Source organism: Dinoponera quadriceps, unplaced genomic scaffold (genome assembly GCF_001313825.1).
Source record: "Dinoponera quadriceps isolate SergipeBrazil2010 unplaced genomic scaffold, ASM131382v1 scaffold586, whole genome shotgun sequence".
Classification (NCBI taxonomy): Eukaryota; Metazoa; Arthropoda; class Insecta; order Hymenoptera; family Formicidae; genus Dinoponera; species Dinoponera quadriceps.
Window position 1 is genome coordinate 1,786,155 of NW_014554764.1, and position 17,954 is coordinate 1,804,108.

At 43.9% G+C, this 17,954-nt stretch overlaps 2 protein-coding genes and 1 non-coding gene across 5 annotated transcripts; 2 read left to right on the plus strand and 1 right to left on the minus strand.

The window, feature by feature from the left end:
* Positions 1 to 4,123: 4,123 nt before the first annotated feature.
* LOC106741658 (tetratricopeptide repeat protein 17) lies at positions 4,124 to 12,780 on the minus strand. Of its 3 annotated transcripts, none has more exons than XM_014613887.1 (16): positions 12,316 to 12,779; positions 11,352 to 11,608; positions 11,144 to 11,255; positions 10,741 to 10,967; positions 10,099 to 10,374; positions 9,658 to 10,010; positions 9,086 to 9,299; positions 8,382 to 8,625; positions 8,065 to 8,286; positions 7,751 to 7,931; positions 6,925 to 7,083; positions 6,207 to 6,367; positions 5,785 to 6,017; positions 5,467 to 5,692; positions 4,817 to 5,080; positions 4,124 to 4,690 (listed from the first exon to the last, which is right to left on the minus strand). In XM_014613887.1, the coding sequence occupies exons 1-16, from the start codon at positions 12,424 to 12,426 to the stop codon at positions 4,535 to 4,537; spliced, it is 3,396 nt and encodes a 1,131-aa protein (XP_014469373.1). In that variant the 5' UTR covers positions 12,427 to 12,779; the 3' UTR covers positions 4,124 to 4,534. The 3 variants fall into 3 exon arrangements, with proteins under 3 accessions (XP_014469373.1, XP_014469375.1, XP_014469374.1); XM_014613889.1 differs by having other exon boundaries at positions 4,535 to 4,690; positions 7,751 to 7,888; positions 8,061 to 8,286; positions 12,316 to 12,780; XM_014613888.1 differs by having other exon boundaries at positions 4,535 to 4,690; positions 9,658 to 9,995; positions 12,316 to 12,776.
* Positions 12,781 to 14,896: 2,116 nt separating this feature from the next.
* Positions 14,897 to 17,749, plus strand: LOC106741630 (soma ferritin-like). The gene is made up of 3 exons (XM_014613830.1): positions 14,897 to 14,992; positions 15,672 to 15,893; positions 16,946 to 17,749. The coding sequence occupies exons 1-3, from the start codon at positions 14,897 to 14,899 to the stop codon at positions 17,135 to 17,137; spliced, it is 510 nt and encodes a 169-aa protein (XP_014469316.1). The 3' UTR covers positions 17,138 to 17,749.
* Positions 16,246 to 16,317, plus strand: Trnaa-cgc. Its single transcript has one exon. It is a non-coding gene; the product is annotated as a tRNA-Ala (tRNA).
* Positions 17,750 to 17,954: the final 205 nt, after the last annotated feature.

Below are 17,954 nucleotides of genomic sequence, written 5' to 3' on the forward strand. Positions count from 1 at the left end.
AAGCTCGGTTGAATTAACACGACCGGACGAACGAATCGGACGCGTCTCAGTTCGGGGAAACGGAATTTCTAATTATAAAAACCGAATACGGTTTAAACAAGAACGAGAAATTCCCGTTTTCCCCCGGTCGAAGCGTGTTCGTTCGTTGCCGATAGAATGAACATTTTCTCCCCGTGTACGATTTCCGGGGGAAGTTTCCGAAGGTCTCACTCCCGTCTCGAATTATCGCGACTGCGAGGGAATATTGAACTCTCGTGCGCGCCTTCGCTCACGACTCTCGTGTGCCGGCATGCGACTTTCATAAGCTTTATTTATTCATCCACGACGCTTATACATCCTTGACTACTACTGTTCAGCCTTTTTCTAACGATTACATGGATGACGGAAACGATGACAAACACGCATCGGACTTGATGTTGAACGCGGCCGGGAGGTACGCGTTAAATGCCACATCGGGAATATTTTGTTGCCGCGCGATTATGAGACGATCGTGTCGTACGAAGCCTGATGAGATGTCAAGGAGAGCCGGGAACTTGTTGTCGCGCGAATCCGAGGAACGTTGCTTCTTTTCAGCGGCCACGTGTTCGTCAGACGGCGCATCCCGCCGTAGTTTAGCCGCGCCTCGCTGTTTTCTTCGTTTCCGGTGGAGGATCGATGGAATCGCAGCGATCTGTAATAAATCGGTTACAATATTACTGGTAATGTCGATCGTCCTAATGCCTGTGGACTGAGAAAGAAAGAAAGAGAACGAGAGAGAGGGTGAGAAAGAGAGAGGGAGGGAGAGGGGAGGAGAAAGAGAAAACGTGTGTTCTTGCATAGATTGTATTCCTGCATTGAGAAAAAGAACGACCAATCTCATTGCATATCATAATAATTTTTGGCACTGGCCGTATCTTTGCGTCGTTTGAAGACGAGAAATAATAGCGTCAATGTATACAAGGTCAACAGCAGTCAACAATGTGAAATTATTATCAATAATACCACGGTAATATTTACTGTAAAAATAACTCTGATCCGACTATAATTACACTTCACGCGATTATCAGTAATAATTACTTAAAATTATTGCCTGCAATTGATATTTATTTGCAATTATAATTTTTGTTCGTGCAACCGGTATTTATATATAATATTTATGATTGGTATTCATAAGTTTAATTATTCTAATAAATATTTCATGCAATTGCAGCCGCAAATATTGAAAACGCTTCTCCTCGGCGGGCACATCGGCGCGGAGAAGGCAATCGTAAGGAATCGTTGAATATTGTAACAAACCTTTCGAATTGTTTCCGCTCTATCGCTCGTTCGATGAATGCACCGCGTGGCGTGCCATAAACGCGTGTCTTCAACGCGTCGAGTCACATCAATCTAAATCATACCGTGATGAGCGAATCGTGTCTTAAAGCGGCGCGAATTTCGCGCGTCGAAATATTTTGCACACTCTGTGACTATTTTAGTCTTTCCTTTCAGTTTCTCTGACTTTAGACTGAAAAAAAAAAGAAACGCTTCATCTGGTTCGTTCGTTGTTGCCGTTAGCGTTGCGACATCGTGATTTTAAGATTCCACTAATGATTCCAGTCGATTTCATTTTTTTTTCATGAAGATCGGGAGATTCCTCGGCACGTGCAATATTTCGTCGATGTTATTACATTGAAAGAAATCCCACGAAAATTATCGACCTCGGTTATTTCTTCTGGTCTTAAACCGAAAAAATTATAGCAACAGCAATATGCGTGTAAGACTATTATCACTGGTGCGCTATACGCTGAGAGACCAATTTGGCCGAATCAATTTGAAGACGAGAACAACCAGGCGCGTTTTGGTCGAAGGAAATACAATTTCTGATTATAGAAGCCAAATTTAGTTACGGTATGTACGTAAAATGTTTTTAAGAACATTTGGCTCTCTAAGCGGAAATTCTGGTTCCTTCTATCAAAACACGCCCGGTTGTTCATTTACAGATAGATTCGATCAAACTGGTTTCTCAGCGCAACGCTTAACACTTGCTAAGAAAATTGTTCTCTCGACTTGTAATTCTTACTTATGCGATTATGGTCAAAAATACGAAAAAATTTTTTTCTCACGAACATTAAAAGGCGCGAAAAGAAATCACTCGTAAAGTATCTCATGCGAGTTTAGGCATGTGGATCGGGTCCAATCGAGCGGCAGCAAGCGGAATCCCGTGCAGCACGATGCAACGTTGGACCCCAACGCAGCTGCTGGCCACTGCACAAGATTAGATATAACACTCTTGTGCGTGTGACAGCGACTATTATGGGGCTTCCATGACACATCACATCTCGGCGGCCGAAGAGCATCGCGAGGGGCGCGCGAAGGAAACCCCGAAACGAGAGAGTTGTTCTAATCGGACAGGTGAACATTCCAAACATCGTACATTCCGAGAAATCCCACGAAAATTATAGCGATTTTCGGCCCATCTTCTTCTGGTCTCAACTGAAAATATAGCAGTAACGATAATATGTATAATGTTATTTAATTATGTTATTTAATTATATTAAACAAATACGTGAAGGATGAACGACGAGAATTTTTGCGGAAGCAAAGTTCCACTCCGACTAGAATATGATTGTACGTTCGGAGAAGAATTTGTTAATTTCACTATAAATTGTAATAATTTTCAACCTCTCAATACCTCTTCGTATTGTTTTAACGTAAAAATAGCGGTATGCATATGAGATTATTATCGGCAACATTATTGTAGCGTTTACTACAGAAATGAATTTCCTGACTAGAATTACTTCACCGTTTTACTATAGTTACAAATATCACACACTTTCTTCTCAATATAATGTTGAACAAATGTCAAGGAATAATTTTACACTGTTGTATGAGAGAAGATAATTGAATAAACTAATAATTAATTTCTGCGCTGTATAAACTTTAATGTAAATACGTAGCCCACAGTCGCATTAAAATAAACATTTCAGCCCATTGTCATTTTTGCATTATTATTCTTCCTTGTCATTATTTTACTGCTACTCTACTCTAATTTTCTGATATCATTTCTTTCCTAGGAAATACACATATTTCAAGGACAATATTTTATTTTAATGTTTTAATTTTATTCGGACGACGGAACGCGCACACCTGACGCTTTTTGACGCCTCTTTTTTGAAAAGGTTATCATATACAGTAGATTGATGAATAGTTGCAATCTTTCCTTGATGAGATTCGCAACGCATCCTATATCCGATAGGAAAATGTATTTCCTGAGAGTAACTAAAAAACAAATTCTCCTATCGCATACAAGATGCGTTGCGAGACTCGTCGAGGAAGAATGTCGCGACCTTCAATCATCTGACTGTACGTGTGGACCGGATGAAGAGGAACAAGATATATTTCTTCATTGTAGCAGTCGGTGTTAAATGAATTAAACTTCCCGTAAAAGGATTTCCGCTATTTGACGTTGGAAACGATAGATAAAAAAATTACGGAATAGGCATGCAGCAAGTGTATTGATCACTCTTCCGACGGAATTGTCTGGGCCTTTTGTGCGCTACCGATAACTTATCTCTGTATTTATGTTTATTAACGCGGCGACTTTACGTGTTTGCACTTACGAAGATAAAGCAATAGCTACAGGTGAGTATCCACATCGACGAGGTAAGAGTAAAGACCGCCCTCAGCTTTACGGGACTCAACATGATATGAGAAATCTTGCTGTTTAATAACCTCCGGTCGGTAAAGTTTGTGTCGAATCAACGTGGACGATAAATGTCGAAATACATAGTTACATAGTTTTACAAAAATATCTAACATTCCTTAGTGTAGATCAGTACACATATTGATCAAACATCGAGCTAATAGTATCTTATAAGATCAATATTTATTATACCACAAAATCCAGATATTTATATCTGGTGGCCAAAAACAGCCGATAATGTCACCCTTCTTCAATTACCTCTTGGCTAAATTTACGATTTCTCAACGCGAACGAGTAATAAAAACTGTTTTTTCTGAGGGACTTTAAACTTCTTTATTATGTAATAATTATGTAAGAATTATATATACAAAATAACAATTATATTCCAGATTTTTATCATGGTAAAGACACTTTACGAATCCAACGTGTAAGCTGAGGGGAAAGAACGTCGCACAGGATTGCTGTAAAATTTCTTTTTATTCAATTTACCACATATCCTAACAACATATCGACTTATAATCAGTAGACGAAGAAGGAGAAATGATCACATTCATGAAAGAAACGCGCGATATCTACGAATAAATAAATAAACAGTTCGTGTGAATTCGAAAGTTTGCATGATTCTAATCTCATCTATTCCAGACGTAGGATAAACTTTGAGTTTTGAGATGAGAAAAAAGACAAATGTTCCCCGAATTACAGAAAAGAAAAACAAAAAAAACATACACAAGTGTCACGGCCATATTTTTCTCGTCTTCTCGACGTAACGTGTATCTCGTAAAATTCATACATGTACGAATAGTAAGAAGGCACTTTTAACAACCCCCGTCCGATTCCCGCGAACTGATCGTCCACGATGGGCGCGTAGCATCACAAGATATTCCTCAGTATCTCGCTCATGGCCGATCTCTTGTCGTCGAACAGCAAAAAGCACAGTATCACCTGCAGCCTCGTGATGGCCGGCTCGAAGTTCGGGTCGAGTTCGAGCGAGGATCTGTAAAAACTCGCAGCGGTCTCGAAGTCACCCTACGACAGACGGACGGAGCGCTTTTGCTTCATCTGAATGTAAATCTTGCGCATTGTACGTCGCGATATCCGACCGTGGATATCCGATTTCTCTCTCTCTCTCTCTCTCTCTCTCTCTCGATTTACCAGGGCGGCGTGAAGATTAGCGAGGACGTAGTGATTCACTATGAAGTCCGGACCGATGGAGAGGGCGATCTGGGCGACCTCGAGGGCCTCGTGGAAATAATTCTGCGAGCTGAGCAGAGACGCCAGGCTCAGGAGGAGTATGTCCTGCGTGTCCTTCGGGGTGTTCTCCAGGCCTTGCCAAACGCAGTCCAGCGCCTTGCGGCTGTCGCCCGCCACGCGCCAATAAAACGACGCGGCTATCGCCAAGGTCCAAGAGGCGTAATGCTGCAGCATCGAGACGATCGAGGGTCAATCGGGACACCAAGGTGAATCGTGAATACGATGACGGCACTCGGTAGGGTTAAGGTAAACCGTTTCCACCAACACCAACTAAACCTTCATCTTAGCTCAAATCTTTGTCCAAGGACAGTTTAAACTCAGGTTGAGGTACAATCGATGTTGGAAGGAACATTGAGGTGAACTAAGAGATTCCTGCCGATCAATTTGCTCTCGAATGTTACCTGCTTCATCTTATTAACACAAGTTACGAAATTGGAAATTGCTCTTGGCGATTCTTCTGATTTATTCGTCGAATAATTTCATCGGAATTTAAACGTCATTCTTGTTATTATAACGTTTCATGCCTGACAACCAGGAAACTTTTACCTTACCTTCCGCAACGCGAACGCGATTTTAGTCCCGAGCCCTTGCAGCGTATCGGTTTGCGTTCCGGTGATCATCATCAGCCACTCGGCCACGTCGAGCTCGGCTTTGCGCCGGAGCGATTGCGAGAATTGCACCACCTCGGTGATCCGACTCATCTCGGAACTACCTTTGTCGCAGGTCGGCTGTAAAGCCGGCACGTCGTCGCCCAACGACTCCAGCTCGTCCTCGATGCTGAAACCGAGAGAAACGTCGATCGAGGAATTGCCGTTAGCTTTCTTCACGCCCGAAACGAACTCTCTCATCGCGGTTCGCCGATCACATACGTCACGTTTCGCCGTATAAACTTGTGGAATACGAATAACGAGGCGGCCCAGTCCTCGTGTTTAAGCTCGTCGCACTCGTCCTTGCTCGGGTAATACGATTCTTTCTGATTATCGGACATTTTGCCGAACGGCCAGTCGGCATAGCTGTGCGGCGTGTCCTTCGGTAAGAATGTGTAGAAGTTGTTTGCGCGAGCCACTTCGTATTGATTGGTCAGTAAATTCATACGAAAGACCTGCGAACCAAACGGTAAGTGACTGGGTTGTTTCGGTCACGGTGAAAGCAATATTCCATTCCGGGAAAAGAAAAATTCGATTCCCGCGACTGGACCAGATGAAAACTCAGTGATATGAAATGAAAATTCCAGTTGCTCCGACGGAATCGTTTTTCCCGACTTGGAAGTGATTCAGAATCGTTCGCTTACGCTGTTCGGAACCTTGCCGGCGTCAACGCGCGGTTCGTGGAGTTCGGTAGCGCTGTTGGGGAGCAACAACGATTGTATCAGACCCTGGCGGGTGTTTTCCCTCTTGTATCGCGGCAGGTTGTCCGCCAACTCGAGCCTGCGCTCGCTCCAACAATTCGTCCCTACAATAATATCCTTCCACTATCGCTCGCACTAGATTCAGCAGTAACAAAACTCGAATGTCGAGATGTCTCGAGGAAAAAAAAAAAAGAGACCAAGCTCGGCCGATCTCGATTTCGAGAGAATGCCCGTTCGGAAACTTCGACGTTGCGTTTTTCGCGTTGAAACTAAATATACATAAACCGCGCGAAGATAAAGAAAAATTGCGAATGACGACACGACACGTTCGCACAAATTAGGTAAAGCAATAAAAAGAGACGCAAAGTAAGAGAGAGAGTAAGAACGATCTTTATTATTTGTACTATTTTATGTACAAAGAGAAATAAGCAACAAATAACAAGACAAGAATTACAACGTAAAGTGTATCAATTCGCCTCCCGGGCCGGAAATATCGAATACGTGCTGTTCAAGAGCGCGGTATTCAAACATAAACTCAAATTTACGTGTACGTAAAATTTCGCACATAAAAGTATAAATCTAAAATAGATTCACGTCTAGGTGTTTTTTTTTCTTCTTTTTTTGTTTCTTTTAAGGCACACACACGTGCGAAGATACGCACCTGTTACCTCCGGTTTCCGGCAGTGAGGGCGTTTACAGTTCTTGACTTGTCGTTGGCGCGTCGAAGGCGCGTCGCTCGCTTGCAAATTGTACTTAGTAAGTAATACGGTAGGTAGGCTCACAGAACGTTTGCGTAAATTAATCCCTCGTTTCTCACAGCCTGTGATTATGACAACACGGTTCTCGTTATTCATCACAATAATCTGCTCGTTTTTCTTTTTTATTTATTTTTTTTAAGAACACACAGCGTCGTCAACAGCGTGTACGGAACTAATCAACTGAAAAGAGAAGGGAAAAGAAAAGAAGGGTGAATTCTGTGCGAACGCAGCCGCGTGTGATGAAGGGAGAAACCGAGTCTTCGACCTTCGCGCGAGTTCCTTCGCAGGGCAGAAGCATGAATGGGTTGCAGCGATCGTGCAAATGAAGCATTGTGTTGAACAAGAAGAGAAATACCAATCCATACTTCCTTATTCCTCTACTTGTTCGTTTATCTTTCAATTTCTACCATCTACGTAATTCGACGAGAAACGACTGTACGTGTTTCACGAGAATCCGCGTAAATACACGTAACGGGAACTCAACAGAAAATAACACAAAAACACGCGTTTCACATCTCTACTGCACTTTTGTGATACACAGAAGATCATAAGATCGGGCCGGACAACACGAATGTCTGAGATACGCCGTGAAGATGTTTAAAAGACTTCTTTAGAAAGAAAAAGGCACTCGACATTCCCGTTGACCGAAGATCGTGCGGAGTGCGTCGATTGATTTCGAAGAAGAAAATGCGAGAATATGTTGATCATTATTACGTCTACGGCACATACCTGCGTGATCGCCGGTGATAACATCAAATTTCTCACGGCAGGCTAACGTTTTCAACATCATTAGCGCTTTACCGTCGTACAGGTGCAAATCCACTCTCAACGCTTGCTTTAAGTAATGCATTGCGCCCGTGTGATTTCCTTTTACATTCAATAATATACCAAACAAAAGATTAGTCATTGGCTGAAATATATTATGACAAAATGACTCTTCCTATCGGTACGTAGCGACAAACGAGGTGGTCCCGATGCGGCGGAAATACGCGAGCGGTTACTCTATTGCGATGCGAGCTTCGCTCGCGCTCATACACACCTACCTCCGCGACATTGACGCGCAAGGCTTCCCTCGTGATCCGCAAAGCGTCATCGATCGAGCCCACTTTGTGGTGTATCGAGGCGATGCTGACTAGAGGCACGTCCCTGAATTCCTCGGGGACTCCGTCCAACGCCAATTGGAGGCAATCCAAGGCGAAACGAGGCTTCCCCACAGTCCGCCAATGCAAAGACGCGAGCACAGACAACACCCAGGGGGCTATTTTCTGTTTTGATTCACACACGCGCACAGTCAGTATCTTCCCGAGCGTAAGGTAGCGCAAGGGCTGTTTTCGGTATAATAAATAAGAAGAAATCGCACCGCCTCGATCGCCGTCAAGATCCTCTGGCCGATCTCCGCGGAATCCGCACTTTGTACCAGACTGTGTAGGAACGGATTGAGAGACGCGTCCGGCGTGTGCTGCCGCGCCGTCGCGTCCAGCAACGCGCGCGTCATGTATCTCTCGTCGAACGACCCGGGCGCCTGGCACAACGGCGGATGCCACGGCAGCGGGTGCTTCTTCCCCGGTTCTATATCGATCAATTCGTTTACGAACAAATGTATTCTAATGACACACAGAAAAATCGACTTCGTTAGGTTACGCACGAGGGAACACACGCTCGGAGATATTAGCGCTGTCAATCTTGGACTATCCGGCTCGACCGGGATGTTTTTATAACCCCGGGTCTTCGGGGTTATCCGGATACCCTGAATAAATCATTCGATTCATTTCGGACGCTACAAATAACTGATTTTCCTAACGGTGCATCGGACGGACGGAATATAGAGGGAAAATCAATGCATATACTCGTCTAAGTACGGGTAGCCAGCTATCCGAAATACCGACAGCACTAATAGGAATGTCGCACGCTTGGTTTCAATGCAGTCTGAACTCGTTTCCTGATTCGGAATACAGCCGATGGTCCGATGAGGCCCGTCCGCTCATCTGCCGGGAAATCGCTCCGAAACAAGTTCTCCTCCACCGTGTTGAAAACAAGCGCACGCGTTTTGCGATCAATACTTACGCATAGCCTTTGTTCTCGGGAGACAGATATACGGGCAAATATTGCTTTCCATCCCCGAACATTAGCATAGAGCCGTCGCAATCGGATATCCTCGGCCAATGATCGGCCTCGAAATCCTCGTTTCCTTTCTTAATTTCCACATTGTGGTACTTGGGGCTCTTGGTCGGTGCCGCGAACGCATGTGTATGTTCCACATTCAGCTCCATCAACATGTCTGTGAAGCAAACGCAGGGTTCGAAGTGAGGCCTCTCACCGGTCGCAGCGTGCGAAAGTAAATACAGCTCAGGCTCAGAGCTGGGAAGTGAAGGGTTGCTGTTCGTAACGAGTTTCTACAATGAGTAACTAGCAAAGGCAACAAGTTACATCGAAAGAGCAAGACCTGATCCACAATAAGTGTGCGATAAGCCTTTGGCTGTTCGCTCTGAGCACTAAGTCGCAACGTAATATCTAGCAAGAAGCGTTCCCAGCGCTACCAGACGGTCGCGATTCCCGAGCGTTCTGGCAACGCAGGAGAGAAAGAGAAAGGCCTCTCGTCTCTCCCAACCTTGCTCTTAAGCCTGTTACCAAACTACCTTGTGCGATATGATTGCGTTCTTTCACCGGTTGCTGCAGATTCTTCAGTATATGGAGACTTAGATGCACATGCTGCAGCATATTCTCGGCCACCTTCTTCCTGTCTCCCAGATCCATGTAAGACAGAATGACGTTGTCGCCGAGATGGTGGTTAATGGACTTCTCGATCGGATTAACAGCGAGGAGGTCCAGATTCTGCTCGCGCGCGAAGGCGAGCTTGATCTCTCTCGTGGTGGACTTGACGTTCTGTTCCCAGAGCATGTGCTCGTACAGCTTCAGCCACTCCTCCTTCCAGTCGTGATACGAGTGTATCTCCGACAGCACATCTCGCAGACGCCTGTGACGATAAACACTGCGCGTTCGTCGATTTGCCCTTTTCTGAATGACCAGACCCGGCCGGTATTCGCTCACTGATCGGACTTACTGCATCGGAAACTTACAGCAGCGTCGTCTCCAGCAAACGATGGCACAGTATGGCGTACTTCATCTGCCTGGCCTCCGCAGTCTCGGGCGCCAGTTTCAAGCAATTGTCGTAGCACGCCGCGGACCGGTCGAAGTCGCCGAGAGACGTGTAAATGTGGCCCAACGCCAAGTGGTGGTAACTCTCCAACGGATTGTAGTCGATCGCCGTGTGCAAAACGATTGCGGCCTCGCCGGAGTACCTCGCGGCATGAAAAATGCCGGCGGTGGTCAGCAGTGGGATATCACGGTATTGCCTGGACCACAAGCACAATGTTCTCGTTTTAGAAGAGAGGTAAACTACGAGCTGAGGCACCTCCATCCGACATCTCCCTTCGCGATGCATCGACTGCCAAATTTATTTCATACTTCTGTCGCGCGAAAAGAAGTTCTCTGTGCGAGCCAACTCAGGATCGCTTCCCTTTCTTTGCGGGAATAAATTTCTCTTTTAACGCGAGTCTCTCGCCGAGCAATTAATTACTTATTAATTTACCTTTTTATTGTCTTATTAATTACTTTCGTTTATTATGCCAATAAATTAACTGGCATATCGAAATAACACGAAATTCCTTAAATGGCGTGTACGTGGCAGTCAACGTGTTAACGAGTTTCTTTGCAATTACTTTGGGGCACGCTCGATCGCCCTGCGACTGCATTCTAAAGCGTTGTAAGCGTTCCCTTTGATCCGCCAATAAAGTGACGCCAGATTCAAGTAGATCCAGGACGTCCTGTTGCGCGACAGACTGTGAGCAAGCTGATCGCCAAATTGGTAGAGATCAGTATTCGGCGGCAGGTACTTCATCAGGCTGGGCTCTTCGCGCTGAGTAAGATTCTGTCGATTCTGCATCGCCTGAATACAAGAAGCAGAGCTTGCAAGTGCGCCTTCATTTTCATTCTTATCATATCATATTTGTGTATATATAAATATGATTGCACACATCATCTTATCATATCCATTACGATCTTACTTCTACGCCATATTTCTATTTCACTCTTTTAATGAAAGAGAGATAATGTACTACTCACCTTAAGATGGTCAAATGTGAATACGCTAAACTCCAGTGGAAATGTCTTCTCACAATTTGGCTCGGTTTGTTTACCATTGGCCCCTTTATTGTACAACATATAATCCTTTTTGCTGCAACAAAGTTTGATCGACGCACAATATATGACTGCTTAACGTATCGCTGAATTTACATAAATGTGACATCTTGTTATACAAGGAAGCATTTACCTTATTCCATCTCTGTGCTTGAGGTCGATCATTATGCTAGCATGTACATCGATATCGGCTAGTGACTTGTCCCATAAAAAACAATCCAAATTTGCACTTTCTGTATCAGCCACGCCTAAATCTGCGAATTGATTGTCAATGGATACCTCTTTCCGCGAAATTCTCTTGTATATGGCATTGGCCGTTTCCCTGCGTTTCTCCTGTTCCAAAAATGCCAGGAGATCGTAGGGTCGACGCATATCAAAGACACTGTCATGCTGAAATACAAACATAAGATCACAATAGAGATATAATAAAATCACATAAGATGATATAATCATATATATGTGATAGAAATAAAAATGCAAATAAATACAACAACAAGAGAATCAAGGATAAGCTATAATTATATTATATTGTTGAATCATCTCAAATAATAATTTAATATTTACCTTCAGTCACAGAATACTAATATATATGTCTACTAACATGTGTATTTACTAATTTACTAATAAATATGTAAAAATATACTGATACATGTATCGAAGACATTGTTATGATGAGAGGTAATTACCGAAATAAAAATAGAAAAGAATGCAACAAAAAAAAATCGAAATAAGAATCAATTACAATACAATCGTACAACTCTCTTTGAGTCATCCAAAGATAATGAATCTTTCTCTCTTAATCTCTCTTTGAGTCATCCAAAGATAATTTATCCTTTAACTTCAACCACACAATATAGAACACTAATATACATAAGAACGATGTGTTAACGTGACTCGTGTAATCTGTTCTCCTTCAGGAGACAAGTAAAAGAAACATCGCGTTCCCCTGAGCTTCCGAAAATTCTCCTAACTGCAGAGTGACGATGTGTATTTTCACATGTCACTGTTGATTCGGCATTTGTCGACGGCGAATTCTCGTGTTTTGAGGTTAAAATACAGAGCAGTCTGAGAGAGAAAGATAGAGAGAGGAGGAATACCTGCGGCTGAATTTTCCCATTTTCAGTGACGATCCAGTGTTTAGTCGCCGAGATTTCGAGTATCAGTGCGAACACCGCGACGATTCTGCGAGACACGCGGTTTCCTAGCATCTTTCGCGATATAACCCCATACGCGATATTATTCGGGCTTCACCGATTTTGCGTCTTCTTCACCGAAGGAAACGCGACGGCGTGGAGCATCGCTGCGAAAGCACGAGCCGTTTTTTTTTTTCACTCGGACGTGTCGCGCGAAGTTCGCTGGAAACGCGCACGAAAACACTTATTGTGTCACCTATTTCCCTTCGGGGTGATTTGGAACGACTCGAGACGCGACGTCACTGTAACCTTAGAGAGAGAGAGAGAGAGAGAGAGGGAAAAACGACGGTCGAACACGAGTCGACAACCACGAGAGCCAATCATCGTAGCCAAATTTCTTCTTGTGCTTGACATAACATGTAGAACAGACCAGTCTGATGGTACACTTATATTTATTATTAATATTGATACGCATCGAGAAAAATTACGAGATCAATTCTGGAGAGATTTTTAAATACAAAACGATTTCTCAATCGGAACGTCGTGTCTTAAAACATGGCTACATCGGACGCGAGTAGGTTTCGATTTGAAAGAATAAATACTTTATCACGCAATATTCGTGTAATTTCTTTTAAAAGTACTTATCTTTTAATTATTTATTCTTGTAGCCGAGCCGACTTACAGAGTTATTTGCTCGGCAAAATTACCCGAGGATATCTTTTGAGCGTTTTTGCGCCGTTCGTCTAGGCTCGTGTCATCACGTGTCGCGAAATGGACGCTTTATTGACTATCTTCCAAGATAAGTTAAATGAACGCAACTTCAGGGTTGTACGTGGCGAACAGCTGTCCCAGTTTTTCGAATAAAATTTTGGCTCTCTTCGTCTCTTGTTTGTGCGTATAAGACTCGAAATTTGGTTCAATATAGCATCTAATTCTCAATTCGCTTGAATAAGTCGCAAGTGACTTGTTGAAATCTTTCGGTTAAGAATTTCCCTTTGTTGTGTCACAGATGGATAAACCGTACAGAAATCCGACGAAACGAAAAGACGAAGCAGCCTCGAAGAGACGCGTGTTTACACACCGATTCGCAGTGATCGTCGTCCAACAATCCAACGACCTGTTTGAACGTTTCGTACAAAAGAAAAAACAGTAAATACTACCGTGCTTATCGTATTACGTATGTCGTTTCCCGCGGAATGTTATTGCCGAAAATTCACTTACACAAATAGCGATTATCAATATTAATGTTGTCTAAATTTTGCAAGTTAAATTCCCACGTCAGATTGCCGATCCGACAGGATTTTTATTTAATTCGGCCGATATTCTGACTAATTCTACCGATAAAAATACTTCTAAGAATGGCTCAGAGGCTATCTGATTGGCCGAGAATCCATATTTAGGGCACTTTTATCGATAAAAGTAAGCTCAAAGTGTGGACCTTTGATTCGATTGCGATTTATATCACAAAACTTGCACAACCCTGAGTTCTCTTTTCGGTGTGTGCTACGGGCTTTCAGTACCGCCGGTACATTTCGCAACACGCCCATTATCGCATTGATCGTTTTCAAAGAGTTTGCAGCTGCAGATCGTTCCGAAATATCGTGAACAACCGATATTAGGAGGCGTTGCGAAGCATTACGATAACTCATTGTTATCTGCTAAACGATACGTCGCAAACACATGCGTCGTAACATACTTTTGCACGTCGCAAAAATCCACGTCAAGTGAACTCGCCTCGGACAAAATCTTGAAGTTTAGGACCTCGGCAGAATGGCCCGTAATTAAAAAAAAAAACATTCTGTGCTCCAAATCTTGGTCGAAATAATCATATTTTTAAATTACACCGCGATTTATATCACCGGTCACGAACGGAACAGCTTTTCTCATTTAAGTATCCGGATACGAGATGTTTCATTGCGCGTTATTAAGACAAGGACTCAAAGCTACATGAAAATTAATACCTCTACATTATGATTTTAACATTTTCATATCTCATTCCCGATTCCCTGCATTTCATTCCTCCCTCCCCCTTATTTCCTTTCATCATCTCTGAGCCCGCCATCGAGCGTACGATCCTTCCGGGCGAGTCGGCGCACCGAGAGCGATCAATCACTCATCCATCGATCGAACGTCGACCGATCGTTCGGATCCACCAATCGGATCCTTCCTCGCGCTGGCTTCCGCTCCTGCGGGCCTTCCTTCAGCCCGGCGCTTTTTTCCCTGGTCAAGGCCGCAGGCTTTTCCTGCCGACCGGGGGGACCTCGCGCTTGCGTGCAGTCTCTCGCGCCGACTATCCGTCGCGCGTTATACGTCGGCTCGCAGAATGTTTTGAAAGCTCGTGCGCGACAGACTCTCGCGGTGACACCGTGCTTCGCGTGTTTTCCTCGCGGAAGAAACGAACGGACGGGGTGATCGGGCCCGGCAATCGATCGGCCGTCGACGCGCAGTGATACTCGCTCGTACCTCCAGAGCTGTTTTTCCTTCTTTCTTTCACCCTCACACACATATACATATATACGCATAACTCCGTTTCGTTGATATAACCATGAGCGTGCGGCAGAACTTCCATAAGGAGTGCGAGGAGGCGCTAAACCAGCAAATCAATCTGGAATTATACGCCAGCTACGTCTATCTGTCTATGGTCAGTCGGCGTATCGATCAGACTCGCTGCTATTTTTAACCCTTCGTCTGCACCCCGCAACCTCTCTCGCACCTGTGCACTCCTCACCCCCGATTGCCGTTTCGTAACGTATAATCCTTGTGGGACCTGAGCAGCTTACTTGGAACAATAACATGTGACCCTTTCTGTGTCTCTCTCTCTCTCTCTCTCTCTATCTTTCTCTCTCTCTCTCTCTCTTTCTCTCTATTTTCTCGACACCGCTCCTCTCAGCCTTCGCGGCCCGCGTTGCTCGTCCTGCGTTGTTGCCATCAGAGCGATTGGAGCGAACGGGGACACCTTCGCTCTTGCGACATCGGCGCGGAGCGTGAAGCCTCGCGAAAGTCACTGCAACTTCGGCGGATGCTGGGTTGATCGAGTTATTATGTCGAGAAATGAGTTTCCTCCTTTGCTTGTTATGACGTAATCGAGATTTTCCGCCTGGACCCTTTTTCATCCGGTCCTGACCGAGTAAACAGCCTTCGATAAGCTCGTCACGATGATCACGCGAATTTTCCGAAAACGGAGAAGAAATCCTTCACCCGGAGCGTCGAAACACGTTATTATCCCTTTACTCTCTCATTTCCCTTCCTTTCTCTCCCTCTCTCTCTCTCTCTCTCTCTCTTTCATTGTCAATGCATCGTCCGCATGCGTCTTGTTGCAGGCGTACTACTTCGATAGGAGCGACGTCGCTCTGCCGGGCCTCTTCAAGTACTTCAAGAAGGCGTCGGACGAGGAGCGCGAGCATGCCATGAAATTTCTGACTTATCAGAACAAGCGGGGCGGCGATATCGCCCTGCCGATGATCAAAGAGCCGCCGACGGACTGGCAAAGCGCGCAGAATGCGATGATGGAGGCCCTGAAGCTGGAGAAGCTGGTGAACGAGGTGCGTACGCGGCGCCATTGTGCGCGTAATCGATTCCGCTGAGGAGCGGAATAAACGAGAGAGAGAGAGAGAGGCAAAATTATATATCGCCAACTCACACGTTCGAGGCGAAAAATTCGTGCGGTGAAATGACGTTCCACTTGCGCGACACCGCTCGGAACAGTCGATTGTAATGTCATTTTTCGTTCGCTTGTTTAACGCGCGGTATTCGCGCATATCCGAGCTCGCGTTAAATGCCTTTCGAGGTCGCCGTCTCGTCTCACAGCGCTAATTGAATTATCACAACATACGTAACTCGCTAACGGAGCACGCTCGCTGAGGTACTACAACTTTAAACGGTGTTCTACCAATCGGGGGTGTAACTCAGTGGTAGAGTGTCCGCTTCGCATGCGGAAAGTCCTGGGTTCAAATCCCAGCTCCTCCAGCCGATCTTTTTTTTTTTCCTCGAACGTCGCACACACTCGCGCACGTATACATTGGATAGAAATATCTTATTAAAATTATTATGTAATCGGTGCAAAATGAAGTGAAAATTATTGAAAAATTGAAACTGAGTACACTTCAAAATGAATCATAATTTCTTTTATGAAACTTAATGTAATACTGTGAAATATAAGGAAAGTTAAATTTTTGCTGTCGAGAAGTAATAACGAATTTTTGGAAATATTGAATATCGTGAAATTTACTGAATTTAGCTGACAAGTAAATTTTTACTGAAATATTGATGGAATAATAATGAAATTGGGGCAATTGAGAGAGAGAGAGAGAGAAAACTTCAAACACATTTCAGTAAAATTTCATTATATTTTCAGTCATATATTTCTATCATGGTACTCTCACATCTCGCACACACACATACACACATACACACGTTCAGTTTTGCACGATCTGACTCCCCAGGTGGAACTTTTCCATATATAATTATATATTTTTTATATATGAACATATTCTATATATAATTATATATGAGGAATTTTTGCCATAGATCGTCTCATGCCAAAAAAAAAAAAAAAAAACCAACGCGAATTCATTCCGTTTTCTGGTTCTCGCAGAATCTGCTGCAGCTGCACGGGATCGCTTCGACGCACAACGATCCCAACTTCATGGACTACCTGGAGACTGAATTCCTGCAGGAGCAAGTGGACTCGATAAAAGAGATCGCCGACCACGTGACGAATCTGGTGAGAGTCGGGGAAGGCCTCGGGGTCCACATCTTCGACAAGGAGCTGCAAGATCAAGACTGATCGAGTAAAGTCAGCCGAATCGAAGTTGTATTTTAGGCCAATATCGTGGAATCGCGCCGTACTATTTATATCGCATCAACGAAGCGCCGTACGCGATAAATAGATAAGGGAAGAAGCAGATGTCTAGGCATGTTGTTCTTTGTGAGGTGTATCCAAGATCCCTCGAAGGCAACGTCGTAGCCAATTCAATTCAATTTCTCGTATCAAAGTGACTTTATCGTGCAATTAATGATGTTTAACGGCTAACTTTTTCAAAGGTACACGTATATCGTATTCCTATAGTACATCGAGAAAGAAATGTTTGCTATTACTATAATCGTACATTGTGATGAAGAATTTTAATCGGGATAGCCATTTTTGTATATAATGAGCGTTACTATAGTATTTGTTATTAATCATAATTACTAATATTATATGCACATTGCTATTACTACTTTTTTGTTAAAACGGCGAGAAGATTTTGTTGGTGCCGAAAATAATTGTAATTTTAGCGATATATTAACCGTCCTCCTTTTCTTTCAGTGTATCTGTGCGAAATATCGTGTAACTTGCACGTCGTTGTATCGTTCGAAATCGAATAATAACAATTGAAAACATTAATTACAATCGCAACACGACGGTCTCCTTCAATCCCGAATAATAAAACGTTATATAGTCAATATATTAAGCGATAACATTACGTTCAAAAAATTACAGCCGAATACAAAAGTAAAAAAATAGACGTTCAGCTGTGCGAAAGAGGGAAAAAGAGAGAAAGAGAGAGAGAGGTAAGGTGCAGAAAGTGCAGCTGTCCGCACTCACAGCTCCTTTATCCACG